The 16233-nt window shown below is 34.8% G+C and overlaps 1 protein-coding gene and 1 long non-coding RNA gene across 5 annotated transcripts; both read right to left on the minus strand.

Moving 5' to 3' along the window:
* Positions 1 to 6077: 6077 nt before the first annotated feature.
* On the minus strand, positions 6078 to 10280 carry LOC106391571. Of its 4 annotated transcripts, XR_001278556.3 has the most exons (7): positions 9477 to 10280; positions 7762 to 9353; positions 7541 to 7694; positions 7235 to 7452; positions 6796 to 7137; positions 6288 to 6707; positions 6078 to 6204 (listed from the first exon to the last, which is right to left on the minus strand). It is a non-coding gene; the product is annotated as an uncharacterized LOC106391571 (long non-coding RNA). The 4 variants fall into 4 exon arrangements; XR_001278555.3 differs by having other exon boundaries at positions 6288 to 6635; positions 6796 to 7452; XR_001278554.3 differs by having other exon boundaries at positions 6288 to 6659; positions 6796 to 7452.
* Positions 10281 to 14066: 3786 nt separating this feature from the next.
* LOC106391572 (nematode resistance protein-like HSPRO2) lies at positions 14067 to 15533 on the minus strand. The gene has a single exon (XM_013832252.3). The coding sequence runs from the start codon at positions 15474 to 15476 to the stop codon at positions 14208 to 14210; it is 1269 nt and encodes a 422-aa protein (XP_013687706.1). The 5' UTR covers positions 15477 to 15533; the 3' UTR covers positions 14067 to 14207.
* Positions 15534 to 16233: the final 700 nt, after the last annotated feature.

Genomic DNA, 16233 nt, shown 5'->3' on the forward strand with positions numbered 1-16233 from the left:
AATCATCTGTGCATTTTGTTTAAAAGTTGTTGTGCCTTTAGAGCATCATTATCCCACATACCCAATTAGGGTCTCTTATTTATTTTTTAATATTTTTAAGTAATAAATATGTGTTAAGAGACTACATTAAGAGACTCGATCATTTATGTCCTCCATTGCAAGTTTCTTATTTAAGAGTTCTTAAAATTTTTTTATTAAAATTACAAATTTATTTTGAAATAAAAAAAAGAAATGAAAAATCAACATGTAGAAGAAATGCAAAATCAACATGTAAAAAGAATTCAATCTACCTCACAATAAAAAAAGGGTTAAAAAGAACTTACAGAGGCTACAAACAGAGTGGAGGTTGATTTATCAAACACCACAAAAGCGAAATCGCCACTTAGGTGTGACACAACGTGGTTAGCCGGGTAAGGAGCTCTGTCACGGAGAGTCTTGTAAGCGTCGATGACCAAGAGAACCTCGTTTGCATTCTTGGCAAGCCCATATTGCTACTTCAAGCTTCCTAGGTTGTCAAGTGAGCCTTGAAACAAGCAGAATATCTCATCCTTGGCCCCAAATGACCTGCATAAATTCGAGAAAACCCATCTTTAAGACAAGCATAAGCCTATCTATATATTATATCCACAGAGTTCATATTAACTCAATTTGAGATCTCTAGAGGAGCAAAACAAAGGTTTAGACTTTTAAACCCATTTGATCAAAAGTACTAAGAATGTGAGGCATAATAATAATTCATAAATCAACCTACACTCTGTTTGTAGCCTCTGTAAGCTCATATTGCTGCTTCAAGCTTCCTAGGTTGTCAAGCCCATATTAAAATTACAAATTTATGTTAAACAATACTTCTATTCAGCTTTGTATTCGCAAACGAAATGCAAAATCAACATGTAAAAGAATAAATATTGCTTCACCTGGGTGGTCGAGCTTCTTGTTGAGCCTCAATAGGATCATCCTCTGCAGGCATCGACATGTTGGCAACCCACTTCTCAGCCTGGAAAACGAGCAAACGCAGAGCCATGAGATATCAATGCAAAGTAAAAAGAAGCTAATCCAACCAGGGTTTTCGAGAAAGATTAAAACTTTTGCTTCTTCAATCCCAAAATTTGATTGCTTCAAGGAGGAGAATCTTACAAGTTTTAGTGTCGTATCTGTCTTGAGAATCTGTGGTGTTTTCTTCTTTGTCATTGCAACTAGAGTATCTCCACCACCACCAAACTTCCTGCTTACATTAGTAAGGAAAAAAAAATCATAAGTAAGCTCTTGTTTGTTTTTTGAACATACGTAAGCTCTTGTTAAATCTTAGTAACACTTGCGTTTCACTAGTTGTATGCAACAAGTTCTACTTTCTTCACAAAGTTCTTCCCCTTTCACTAAACCCTTCTTACTCCCTCAACCTATCCCTCACAGGGTAAGATTTTTCTAAGCTAAATCCACTATAAATCTCTGTGACAAAACTTTAATCAACATATACTCCCACAGCCAAATCGTCGAACAGCTTACGTGCATACACTAAATAACTCAACTTGGGCTAGAGAATTGCTCGTAAACTACACCAACAAAAGAGCAAAGAACAAAGAATCGTCGCGCAGATCATACATACCCGATTAAAAAGGAAGAAACTAGAGCCACCGTCAAAGGAACTTTCTCTATCCCACTGATACCGTTGATGGCTCTGGTGATGGAACTTTCTCTATCCCACTGCCACCGTCAAAGGAACAAATCACGTTCTATAGTTTATGCACAAACCCCGTCAAAGCCCTCCGGTAAGGATCAGAAGGGAGGATAGGGTTCTTGTCAGACCAGACCTCGTCGATTTACTGAACCTGGATGGCTGATTCGCAAACCGGTTTACCGTTGTTTACAAAGACCAAAGATAGACAGAGAGGAAGGACAAGAGAGGAAGGCAAAGAGAGGAAGAGAAGAGACGTCTCTTCCATTGCTTAATTAAGAGACGTCTTCTATAGTTATTACAATTTTTCTTTTTTTTTAAATCCCAAATACACTAAGAAACCTGTCTAAGAGACAGGGATAATGATGCTCTTAGAGTTGCACTATAAACTATGAAATATATTACGTGTTATCTACTATTCCCCTCTGCATCTTTTTGGTTCATGGATAATCCATATTAGTAATGTACCGCTAATAATTAAGGTGGGGTGTATTCAATCTAAAATTTGAGGTGATTTAACTTTTAATGAGGTTTTAGATGATTTTAAGGAATTGCAGAAAATAAAATGATTTTTATTAAACCACTCTAGAATATCACCTAAAACCATGGGATTTGAGTTTTATTTTTTTAACTAAGAAACTCCACCCAAACACTATAAAATCACTTGAAAACTTTAAAACTCCACGACTTAAAATATTTTCAATAACAGTGGATTTCAGAATACTTTATAAAATGTCAAGTTCAATAACACTGGATTTTAAATGAGTTTTTAAAATTCATGTTTCAATAACAGTGGATTTGTCATTTTGACACAAATCACCTAAAACTCTCAATTGAATACACACCCCTAACATATATATTGTAACCCATTATGTCATGTAAATGCATCGAATCTAAACCTAAGTTGGTGACAAACTGATATCTTACATATTTGCATTGTTTTAGTAATTCATTCTTGCACATGTTGAATCATTTAGATTAATATTTAGGCATCTTTAGGTTTCATATTGCATACATAAGTCTTTATTAGGTGTTGGAGCATCATTTGGAGTTTTTGGAGGTATTTGAAGACATTTGGGCTCTTAAGGAATAGAAAATGATCATCTTAGCGAAATGGGAATTGGAGCGAGGTTCTGAAGCGACCTGATGCACCCGCTCTAGACGATTGGAGTGTAGAGCGACCCACTGGAGCGAGGTATGACACCCGCTCTGCACCACAACGACCTCTCGCAGCGAGGTAGCGTACCCGCTCTGGGCCCAACATCATGTCGACAACTTTCGAGAACTGGAGCGATCAAGACGGAGCAAGGTGGGTACATCGCGCGTCAAATCCATGAAGTGCGAAGGAAGCCAGAGCGACGTCCCGGAGCGAGGTGGCGAACCCGCTGTGAAGCTGGAGCGACCCACCAAAGCGGGGTCATGAACCCGCGCGCAAGATTTATATTTGGTCGATTTTATATGTTTTGCTGGACCTTCTCAGACTTGTTTTTGAGGTCCACTAGGTTTTTAGGAGTCCTATAAATACTCTGTAAACCTAAAATTAGGAATTATCTTGTTTTTCTATCTAATCAAAAGCCACTTTTGGGTGAAATATCTAATCTTGATCATATTCTTTTGTGTTTACTTGATTGCTTTGATCATTAATCATGTTTAAACTTATATCAACTAATGATTTAGTGTCTACCATGATAATGAATGAGTAGTCATCTTTGGATTCATGGGCTAGGATGATTAGGATGATTAAGTGATGATCTAGAATGTTTTAGAGTAGATTAATATATTTCCTTGCTTGATTGAGTGATTTTAATGCTAATCTAGAGTTGGCCATTTTAGATTAGAACTCTAGACATTTCATTGTCCGGAAGGTGTTCGATGAAATGTCTGAGTCAACTCAACATGCTCTTAGCTTACCCTACCAAAAGAATTTGATGTTAGGGGAGTTTAGAAAGTTGAACGATCCATTTTTAATGATTGCTTGATTGACACAAACCAAAGGAATTTGATGTTTGATGAATGAGAGTAAATGAGCTTTTGTCTTGAAAAAGAACTTGCTTAGAATTGCTATCTAGATTTAGGGGAATGTGTTGATTGAAACTTTGTCATTTTAGATTAAATCTTAATCATCTGAAATCAAAATCCTATGTCCATGATTCCTTCTTTATCCATTTGATTGAAAGTTGCTAGTTAGTTGTGTTAGAACCTTGTTAGCTTGATTGAATCACCTCATCATCTTGATTGCATTTAGCTTAAGTGTGAACCTGAATTCTCTTTGATTTGAAACTGTTAGAAATACTATAATGATTTGAGTCTTGAACCCTTGAAAAGTCCATTATGTAAATATATAATTTTTAAGTAATGGTCATATATAGTCAAATATAAGCATAAATACCACTGCTGCTGCTACTATATTCTTCAATGAAATAATATAAAACAAAACTAGTTTTCCACTATCAAGTTTTTGTATTATATTCATAGACAAATTCCCAATGACTTTTACGTCTATATACGTCTCTATCTATCCATTTGCTGGTCGTTTGTTTGTCTTTTGTACATGCGTGAAACTATATGGGGGATATCTGATATCTCGATAGTCTAGTTTGTAGGTTTAAATACTTACTACTAATTAATATATATATAGCTTAAAAATATTTTTTCTGGATCGTTAGGTTTAAAACGAGACCATGAACTAGTAATTTGGATGGAGTTCATGTGATAATTATAACACGGGACCATTGACGTGTGGTTCATTTGTCTATACATATATACTAGTGGTTTTCCGGCGCTATGTACCGGGTTCGTATATTTTATTTTGAAATAAATTTTATGGTATTAGTAAATAAAATATTTTCAAATATATGAAGATGAAAATATATTGAAAGAGAATGATAATTTTTCGATCCATTTGATAGTTGTTAGCGACCGTAGTGTATTACTTTGTTTTGAAGTTGCTTAGGTCAAAGAGGAATAGCGTAAATAATTTTTAATTTTCTGTATTTTGTGTTATATTATAAACATTCGTTATATTAAAATATCGCTATTTTAAATTTGGTAAGATTTAAAATGTACTATTTATATTATTTAAATATATTTAATCAAATATTAACAAAACGGAAAATATAGAAATTTCTGTAATATTTTAGAATGTGCTGCTTGGTGCTCTCTCTTTATTCAGGTGTTGAAGTGGTGCATTGTGAAGAAAGTATTATATTTTATAAGTATAAACATTTATCCTCTCATGTCTCTAAATAAATCAATTAGTATTTTAAATCAACCAAAGTATTTTAAATCAACCGACCTCTACTTATATAATGAAAGAAGATTTTCTAATTAAGTATATTTTAATTAAATAGGCAACCAAAATTTATAAACTTTAAAATGAAATTTTGAATAAATGTTAATTGTTAAATATAAAATGAAAGTAAAGTTTAGTTTGTTTCAAATAAGTTATGGTTGGAGATTCCAATTTCCAATTCTTGTTTTATTTTCTCTTGTGACACTGATAGTTGTATATTTTTTTATCAGGAGAATAAATCTGAAATGCTAAATTGTGGTTTTATATTTGTGTTGTTTGTTGTTGTTAATTTTTTGGATGTATATTTTTTGAGCAAACTTAAATCTGCGTAGTGGTTTCGTATACAGTGGAAACTCTATAAATTAATATTCAAAAAATTAACAAACACTATAAATTAATAATTTTTACGATCTCAAGTTGGACCGGTTCAAAATATAACACAAACCGATAAGATAATACATTTTTTAAAAAACTTATATGTAGATATATGGTTCCATTAAAATTATAAATTAATAACATGCTATTCATGCTAATCATTTTAAATTACCAATGATGTATTACTGACCGCCGGACTATTTTAGATAAACATTTGGCAAAAATAATTAGATGTTAAGTACTAAAAGATATTCTCTAAGATGTCAGTTGACTATGAAGAAACTATAGTTATTTTATATTGTATAGTTTTAATCTTGAAATGTATTAAGAAAGTATTTTAAACCGAGGGGAATATATATATATATTGAAGATTTTGAAAAAATACTATATACTTTTAGTAGGCAAAATTTATTATTTTCTGAACTTCAACTGTGATGTCTAAAGTTTTGCCCGAGTGATTGATTGAAAAAACAAATGCAAGTTTGTTCAGTTATAAAAACTGAAGAACAAATACATATTGAGTATGAAGTTTTAGTAATATCTATGACAACAAATCCGCTGATTGTCATGGTTCGAAAGTTATACGGAACATTTTCTTGAAAATGTTGATTAAGCATAAAATTAAATAAGCACCCTTATCGAAACCTTGCTAAAATGAGAAGAATGTCTTTAACAACATTTTGCAGAATATTTATACGTAAGCACCTTATACGAAGGAAAATGGTTGGTCTACTAAAATTAAGCAAGCACCCATATCTAAATTTTATTAAAATAAGAAGATTGTCTTTAACAACATTTTGCACAATATTTATACGTACTGGCAGGACGTAGGGAAATATGGTTGCACTGAGCTCACCTTGGATGTCTGACAATTTTAAAAGTATAGTTGTGTAAATATAGCAGTTAGAATCGTAAGCAAGAGTTACATGTAGAGGATTAGAACAAAACCAGGTAGCTGTTGTGATATTTGCCAATGCCATAAGCTGGTCGTGGTTACAGAAGCGAATCTGCTCAGTTGGTATCGGTTTTAGACGAATCCGTTACCAAACCAAAAGAACATGAACGTTTTCATAGCTACAAAATATCCACCTTAAGGTCATTAAAAATAAAATGGAGACTAATAAACATGAACATGAGGATCACTTGACGTTTCTCAAGTGGTGGGGCATTCGAGAGAAGTCATCTAAAATGGCTTGTGAAGACTAATAAAGATCTTCGGGTACAACACTGGGTAGTAGGTCATACTTTGATGTTGTTGGCTTATTCAGAGACTTCAACATTATCTACACGGAGAGCCTGCAATGAAGCCGTACATTCATTCTGGAATGAAGAATAGAGTCACAACTTGCAAAAAGCTAGGAAGAGGTACTGATAAAGAAAAGCAGTAAAATTTAGATAACTCTAACCAATCTCGAAAATTGGTAAGAAAAAGGTTAAAGCGCAATTAAAATCTTACCGAGTAAGAGAAAATTACGCCAATGAACATAATTCCAAAGATGTAGTATAATGACAACACACAACTTTAATTTCCTGAGTTACCAAGCTGAAGCTGAGTTCTCTAATCAGACCCTACAAACAATGATTGCCAAAACTGAAAAAAAAAATTGATAGAAGAAATAAACATAGATCATAGACAGAAATACTGGAGAAAGATTGTTGTACACCTTGTCACCAAAGATGAACACGCCCTGTGACTAATTGTCCATTCATCATCTAGCAGACAATTTAGATCTTGTTTAGTTTTTAACTTCTCATGAATGAAGTTAGCTCTAAAAGGGGAACATGTTCCAGGCTGAAACTAATAAAAGTTGTTCAGCTTAAGCAGTCAAACCCATACGCAAAAAGATTCTCAAAAATAAATAAATGTAGAAGAGATAACTATAGTTCATAGATACTTAGATAGGCAATCTTTCAGCCCTCAGAGAGGCTGTTTCTCCTTGTGGTTTCTTCATTGGACGATTGGCAGGGCGTCAAGGGCGTCAGACAATCGGAAATTGTTGTTGCTCCGTGCCACGTCAAAACCAGAAATGGAGAAAACAGAGCCTTAACTGAGAAGGTGTTGGTAAGTTTTGAGGCGGTTTGCATTGACCGATCGTTGAAAACAGAGCTATCACTGAGAAGACAGTGAATAGTTTTACAATTGGAGTCGTCAGTTTTGTATGAAGCTTCAGTAAGAGAAAGAGGTGGTTCTCCTTCATTACCTTTTTTAGTCACATAGAGCCTTTATTGAGTTTCTTGCCTCCTAGAACCTCAGTGGCCTGACATCCACAGTAACGAAGTTCAGCTTTCAAGTCAGCAAGAAGAATGTACGAATTCGCCATTGATAAAGCTCGCCGTTGGCAGAGTAAAGCTTATCTGAATGCGTTGGGGTAAGGAGATCTATCGCATTTTTTGACCAAATTTATATTAGTACGTTTTTTACCTTTGACTGTGAGGATGACATTTAATGCCTAAGAAAGTGATAGGAGTGGGGCGGACGTAAATGCTTAATTTAATACGACAGATGAATATGCAAACGTCAGCCGTTACAGTGTCGTTGACGGAGATCCAAAGAGGCGCGCCGCTGCTGCAGCGAAAGGTGGAAGACTCATGAGGAAACCCTAAAACTTAATGGGTCTTGTTCAAATATTCGCAAGGCCCGTAGGAATATAAAAGAAAACAGAAAATGGGCCCATAAACACACGGATAGAAAACAGAACTTGCCGAATTTTTTTTTAAGAAGTCGCCACGTGGCAGAAAATGTCCTTCCTTCATTGATGATGTAGCTTCATAAGGAGAGACTAAAGTCTTCTTTATTATATAAGATATATTTAAAGTAAGTACAATTTAAGAATTGTTTTGGTTATAAATATGAGTCTGATCGTGTTGAAAAATCGAACCGAGATGGATTGTTTTGGATACTCTAAACGTCAAGCCGTAAATATAGTTGTAGCTAACCATGAACGTGTTACCTTGTATCGAAAAAGAGTCCCAATAGATAAAACCATGAGATTGATTACAAACTATCGTAAATAAGGTTTTATCAAAAATCTTATAAAGCAAAAAAAAAAACTAAATATCTTATATGAGCGATCGATGTGACCTACTATTGTAGTAGCTTAGCAGCAGGCCACGACTATTATATAAAAAAAATTGAATATTAATATATATTGGTTAAAATGGTGCTACCTCTATGTAAGGCTATAGAGACCGATAGCTAAAGACTGATTGGTGGGGCAAGTCGGAAATGGAATTATAAGTTAGACTAATGTAAACAATGTATGCAAGTTGCTCACTTACATTACAAGTGCATGCATGCCTTTCAATATTGACACACCGGCCTACACATATAAATTTGTTATATACGGCTGTATAAACAACATATTTTTCTTACATATGTTGAGAGACTACATTATTTCTTTGATATATGACGAATCTAATACGGTGAATACAAATCTCCATGTATATGGCGTTTAAGCATCGCGTAAACATATATAGTTGCCGCATATAAGTATTTCTTTATCACAAAGAGGTCAAATTCAAAAAAAAAAAAAAAAAAAAGTCAAATTCATAACTGTATGTTGTCTTAGTATATATGATTAGTGTTTCCTTCTAAAAATTCTTGTCAAAAAACGTTTTTGTTAGGATCTTAATCGAGTCCGATGATGAAATACTTCTCGAGTCACATGATGACAATGAGGTTATGTTATGAGAGACTTGCTAAACCATTAGTACTTACAGTATTATGTATCTTGTTTAAAAATTGACACAAACTAAAACTCTTTAAGAACTTCTTTTGTACTCATGAATATGAGTATGTTATCTCTTTCTAAATTGCAATTTGTGAAAGCTACAACGAGTGACTGAATGTCTAAACATTCAAACCAAACGCAACATTCCACGTTTTCAGCAAACCGTTTTGTGTGTTTAAAAGCTTATTACAGCATTTGAGCAGCTATGTTTAGCTTCTCAGCTAGACTCAACTGTGTCCTTGTTATGCTTGATAGTTGGTAGGTACATCAGAAGCAACTGGTCCTATAAATCAATAATGAGACAACATCTAGATACTGTATGAAGCATGCAGAAACTGATGACGAGGACTACACATGTATGAAATTACTTACTAATAAATTACGATACAGAATTTAGAATACTCACATCCAACTCTCTCAGCCTCAACCATACGGAGATCAACATGAAACTCTTGAAACTGTGCAGCGAGTTGTTGTTAGGAGTGAACCCAATCACTCCTTTGATACCTTAGAACACAAGTTTACTTTGATGTCAATTAAAGCCCCTCCTCAAAGCTAAGAGAGTTTGTGAAGAACAAACTAATAAACACAACACAAGCTAGTTTCTTTTGGCAAATCCAGTCTGCCTTTTTTTTTTCTTTTTGGCTTTTCTTATATAGAATCAAATGGAACGTAAGTTCCCAACAAAACAGGAAGCATAAAGATAATGGAAGAGAACATGTTTTGCTTGGATCCTATAATCTAGGAGCAGACTAGTCTATGAATTGTCTAATTAAATAATTGAAATAAAAAGAGGAAATAGAGATAGGATTCTGACGATAGACTTGAGGACTTAGTTTCATTCTTGTTGACTTCCAATTCATCATCACTTTGTCTCTTATCAGTTGTCCAAGTGAAAGGTTTGAAGAGATGAAAGTTTTTATGGTACCGCCATTACACCAGCACCAGTAGAATACCTGCAGCTGATCAATAAAGGTTTGTTCTATCAGCTATTACAAAGCGAGGACTAATTATAACCAAGATCCATTCTGATCATAGTCTTATTCGTTTGCAACCTGCGATTAAATGTTGTTGGCAAGTGGCAGGTCAAATAAATTCTAAATTTAGTGATATGAAAGAAAGAAAGACTTGTGACCAGTCACAATGACATGCATACGAACATGGCCCATTTGAAGAGAAGCAAAACTCATAATTAGGAGTGAAATTGAGAGGAACCTGATCGGAAGATTCATTGTGAGGAATGGCGTATGAATTGCTGATATCGACGGTTCCATAGGTAAGATAGATCCGAGGAGAGTACCGATAGTTCAAACCAGCAACTGAAGACCATCCAATCAAACAGGCATTTGGGCGAATGAATAAAAAATGTGGTATTTAAAATATATGACGTATACTGATTTAGATTTTAGATTTCTAATAATTTGTTTCTTTTAACAGTTTTCATTAGGTTTCTTCGATTCTTCAATTTTTTTTTAAAAAAAACTGTTAAAGAAAATGGACAATAATAATAGAGGGATTAATAACAAAATCTACTAAAGAAAATGCCACAAAAGAGAGATGTTTTGATCGTTGGAGACATTATTATTCAGCCGCTGGGATAATTTGATTTGTTTTAGGAAAAGGAAGATGACAATATGGTACCATAATCATATATATACCACGGTTGTGATTTTATTACCGTGAACTCTTTTAATCTAGCTATCTATCTATATTATTAAAAGGAAAGTATAAATATGAAATGCCCCTAAATTTTCCAAAGTTATTTACGGTTCAATGCCACTAATATAATTAATGAACATATTTTTTATTTTCCTTTGTCTTTTACAAATTAATAAATGTATGTCTAAATTTATTTTAAACTAACAAAAAATAGATATAATTATTATTAAACTGAAAAATCGTTGGACATTAAACACTTACATATACGAGTTACCTTAAATAACTATAGTTATCATAAAAGGTAGATTCTCAGTGAACATGAATCATATATTTTTCTGCACGTTTCTAAAAGCATCGAACATGAATGATATTATATTGTCTTTTCATATGTCAATAATTTCAAATTTCACAACGTTATCATATTAGAATATGATAAATTAATATATTTGGATAAACCTAATTTTTTTTTTAAAACACTATTACTGAATTGATGAAAGTGATTACAGAGCTAGTTTCAATGGAAAACAGAGGAACATCAACAATCTAATCTTAAACAAAAAGATGGCTAAGCCAAGATGGAAAACCGACAGCAATATAAGATTGAAAAAGTTCCTCCTTAATCACACTTCTAGCTATAAGCTTTGCACCAATAATGTGTTGATGAGAGTGAAAATGAACTTTCCAATCAACAATATGTTGCAGCCAAGCTAACAAATGGGAGGAGTAGAACTTGAGCGAAGGCCATGCTGATGGTTTGGAAACTGCACCAATAAGATCATGGTCATCACTAGCAAATATGATAGCATTAAAATGGAGATTCTTCATACTCTCTAAAGCCCAGCTCCAACTTTCAAAAGATGCTTCAATTTTACTATTGATTCCAACAAAAAATCTCCTACCATTCATAACAACTTTTCCATCGCTATTTCGGAGAATCCAGGAGGCTCCACTCTGAAGCTTATCTTTGTCCCAAGCAGAGGCTATATCACATTTTAGCCAAGGTTTTGGTGGAGGTTTACAACCAAAAGTAATTCTTTTTTCCTTGCAAGATCAATGGCTTTTGCTTGAAGATCAGCATCCTTGATGAAGAACCAATGTTCCACTTCCTCAAAAATAGCCTTAATAAACGTGGATCCTAGAGAAATTTTTCCCTCAAAGAGAAAAGAATTTCGGTTCTTCCAGATATACCAAATGATCCAAGGGCCACCTCTTCTAATGTGTTCAGGAATGAGGAGATTGTTCCTTGTCTTTAAAACATAGAAGATGTTGGAGTAGACTGAGGAAGATTCAAATCCATTTGGAGGATGCGGGAAACAACTATTTGCCCAAGTTTGCCTCGCAATGGTGCAAGTGAATAGGACATGATTTAAGGATTCACCCTCCAAACCACAGATTTGGCATCTAGTATCAATTTTCATACCTCGATCCGTGAGATTGTCCGCAACTGGCAAAGCTCCACTGATAACTTTCCAAAGAAAGATCTTAATTTTTGGAGCAGTATTGAGAGACCAGATACAATCCTTAATACCATTCAAAGGTGGTAACATACTTCCTGTTACCAAAGCATTTTTATTGGCTTCTTTTTTCGGCAAGCCAGTAACCAGATCTTACCGCATACTTTTCAGAACGTGTGTGGTTCCAAATGAAGAAATCCGGTGATGAGATAACAGGCTTGATTTTGAGGATGATCTCTATGTCTTGAGGGTAAAAGAGATCATTCAGCAAGCTGAGGTTCCAGTGATGAGAGTTATCCAGAAGAAGATCACTTACTCGAAGATTTAAATTAATTATAATATTCTTCATAAGCGGGATACGCATCTTATCACCATCCATTAACCAAGGGGAAGACCAGACTGAAAGAGATTTGCCAAGTTAATCAGTCATTTGAAAAGCTCTTTATATTAGTATGATTTCTGTTGATTTTTCTGTAGAATCAAAAGTCAGATTCTTCTTCTAAAATATCCAAACCAAAACTTAACCCGACGTCTTTACTGAATTCAAATTAGGTGGCACACCTGAGGTTAGGCTGGTTGGTAGCTGATTTTTTTCCCATATAATTTTTGACTATATTTACTTGATTGTTCTTTTCATTTACCATGAGATCAATGCTGATGAAAACAATGTCAATTTTTTTATTAGCTACCTCAAGAATAAGCTAATTAAAAAATTCATGAAGGAGTTGGTTAGTGTCATTTCGTAAAATGATCAACACCTTACCGAAGTTTTCAATATTGGTGGTATCAATCTTCGATACCTTGGATGTGTAAGTGACACGTCTCTTTATCATTTTGTTTATCCATCTCCTTGATTTGTCATACATGACAAAGATGCTTATTTGTGTAAGGATTGTTCTTTTCTTTGGGAGATTTGTCTCAATGAAATTGCAGTCAGATGAGCAAAACATCTTTTCAAAGTAAATGTTGAATATTGTAGAAGCATATCACAATAAACATGTCTCTGTGGATAAGTTTCTAGTATAGTTTTCATTTCATGCAAAGAGTGTATAATGTGTATCAAGATTTGTAATAATTGCTGGTTTTTTCTCTCTTTCTTACATGGTTATACATGGCTATCTAAGAGATGCAAAGAATCAATATATACGAGCAGATTGCTAAGTTAATCAGTCAATTGTAGTTAACAATTGAATAATACATTTTCTCGTTAAACTTTGTAGTTTGTACTAGCTTAGTACAATTGCTTTCTGTTTAACAAGTAAAAAAAAATAAAAAAAATTTGTTTGCAAATAGATAACAACAAAGTTAATAGTAAACTCTTGAAATCAACGGGACCAATGTTTGGAATCAATAAAAAGAGCTATTGGTCAAAAGAAATCATTATATCCTTTTTTAAGTCCTCCCATTTTGATCTCTTCATGTTAAATCACAAAAACATAAGCAATTGAACATATAATTCCAATCTTATGGGTTAAATATTTGGGAAATGACCACATTCATACAAAATAGACATTAAACCTGTTTTTTAGTTTCTACCACATGACTTATACTTGAACCTACAATCAGAGCTATTTCCACATTCTTCTTCCTTCTATTCGATGAGTATAACACATCTTATCGGTCTGGCAAAAATCAAAAGATGTGAACTTAGACATATTAAATTTTGGGGGAGTCTTATACCTCTTTTGTTAAAAATAATCCTAGAATACAGTTCAACCAATGAAGAGTAAGCATTTGCAACCTTCCAATACTTACTCCTCTTTAATATGTACACAACCCTTTGACAACACTTTAGTCAGCATAGATTAGCCAATTGACCACTGAATTTCTGTATTAAGAGTATCATATTTCTCAAATGTGGATTTGGTAATAAGAAAACCATAGATCATATAAAAAAAAATTGTATTCAAATATATGAATCGTCAAATGTTTCAAAACTTTAGCAAACTTACATCTAATCACCAATTTATATAAAATAAATCAAACAGCAGTATTTAAAAAATTGTCTTGTTCCCTCGTCCCTTTCATCCCAAGTTACCCCAGAACTCCCCTAAAAACGTCTTTGCCGCGTCAAGACTCGGATAGTAAGTAGGCTCCATAAATATCTGACTCAGCGAGTCACACGACACCTGACTGCTTCCCATCATCACCGCAACTAACTGCTTATACGCGAAGAAGAAACTCTTCGCCGCACCTTCCACAGCCTGCATCCCTTGAAGCAGATGAATCTTATCGCACTCTCCTTTCTTCCTCGCGTACATCCTCATCGCCGCCTCTTGCAGCCTCGGTCCTCCCGTGGGATCAACCTCGACCTCTAGAATCTTCGGTATCCTCTGCCTCAGATCCTTCGACATCTTCGTCATCTCCACTAGTCCTCTCGACCTGAAGCAAAACGCGTCGTTTTTACCGGTCGATTTGATTTGTAACTGCTTCTTCAGTTTCAAAAAATCCTCCGGGTCCATTAGTATGTGTAGATCTTCGATCTCCGTCATCAGCCTCCAGATCCTCTCCAGCAAGTAAACGTCGCTGGACGCTTTACCAAATCTCTCTTCATTGATATTCTCGTCGATTCTGTTCAGGAGGCTTAGAGATGCGTGGATCCACGACTCGAGGATCTGGTGGAGGACGTAGAGCGTCTGATTCTCGTCGTTATCCACGTGATCCGCGTAAGGATTGTCCTTGAGTCTGTAAAGACCGTTCGGTTTGCAAACGGCGTCGTATCGGAGATTCGGTTTGTTAGAGACGTTCTGTTCTCCGAGTCCGAGCGTGTACTTGCACCGACGCATCTCGTTATCGATCGTGCACAAAAACTTCTTCCCTAGGGACTCCGTTTTTCGCCACGTGGCTAGCTGTGGTAGCAGGCTGAGAGAGCTTCGTCCGTCGCTGACCGGAGCTGATTGATCGTCCTCTTCTTCGCAGATCGATGCTATGAGCTGGATCTGACTCGTGACGAGAGAATCTAACCGCCGGTTCCACTCGCGGTGGTTGATGTACGGTCTCGCGTCGGAGCAAACGGATAAAACCAATCTGAAACTGATCTCCAGAGCTTGGAGAGACGGTTTGAGGATAGGCTCGTTTGACCAGCGGGGGAAGTCACGTGATGACCAGAGGTTTTTAAGCTCGGGGAGACGGAGGTAAAGCTCGTAGGCGGAGCAAGCTGCTGGAGCGGAGCATGAGATGGGAGACGAGACGGCGACGACTTTGAACGGCGAAGGGATAGTGACGTGGAGCTTTGAAGAAAGCTTAGGTGATTCTGATGACATCATCTTACTCTTCCAATCTGTATCAACCATTTTTTTTTTATCTCTCTGCTTTTTTTTTCTATTTGAAACTTTTGTTTTGATAAGTAGAGAAGGTATACGAGGGAAGTTTATATAGAGAGAAATGGATAGGGAAGGGGAAAGTCAACGTAGAGACCGCGTCTCCTTTTGTTTTTCTATTTAATTAATTGAATATTTTAATCTTTTTTCAGACAAGTCGTGGGACTGTGTGTAGATTAATTTCAGGATAATCTTTTTTTTTCTTATTTTGGGGTTTAAAGGATGGGATATACTTTAATCTCTCCTATATTTATGATAAGATAATGGGCATGATAATCGTTTTATTGCTTTTGTATTGTTTCTTGTTATAGTTTAATAAATGCCTAATTAAGAGATTCTACGTTTCATTTATACAAAGCAAAACATTTTTAATTATTCTCGTAATAAATTATCTTCTAAACAAACATTTTTTTACGTTAGTATTTCTTCCGTTTAAAAGAATGATATGGAATTTCTGCAGTTACCTGATTTTGAAAGTCAATAATGCGTTATGGGTTGTCAGTTATGAGCAGATCCTAGTATTAAAGTTATGTTTTTTTAACTGTTTCCGTATAAAACAACATTTGTAGGGTTGTAATAAGATTTGTTAATTAGAGTTATGAATCTACGACTACAATTTCAACCAATCAGGCACATGTTTTGAATATTATACTATTTAACACTCTATGTCATGTGATGACATTTAACACGTTCATTGAATCGAACATAATCGCGTGTGTTCTAAAAACAT

Source organism: Brassica napus, chromosome C4, assembly GCF_020379485.1.
Source record: "Brassica napus cultivar Da-Ae chromosome C4, Da-Ae, whole genome shotgun sequence".
Lineage (NCBI taxonomy): Eukaryota > Viridiplantae > Streptophyta > Magnoliopsida > Brassicales > Brassicaceae > Brassica > Brassica napus.

Excerpts from the sequence above, each read along its gene's own strand:
- LOC106391572 (XM_013832252.3), bottom strand. The coding sequence starts at position 15,476 with ATGGTTGATACAGATTGGAAGAGTAAGATGATGTCATCAGAATCACCT.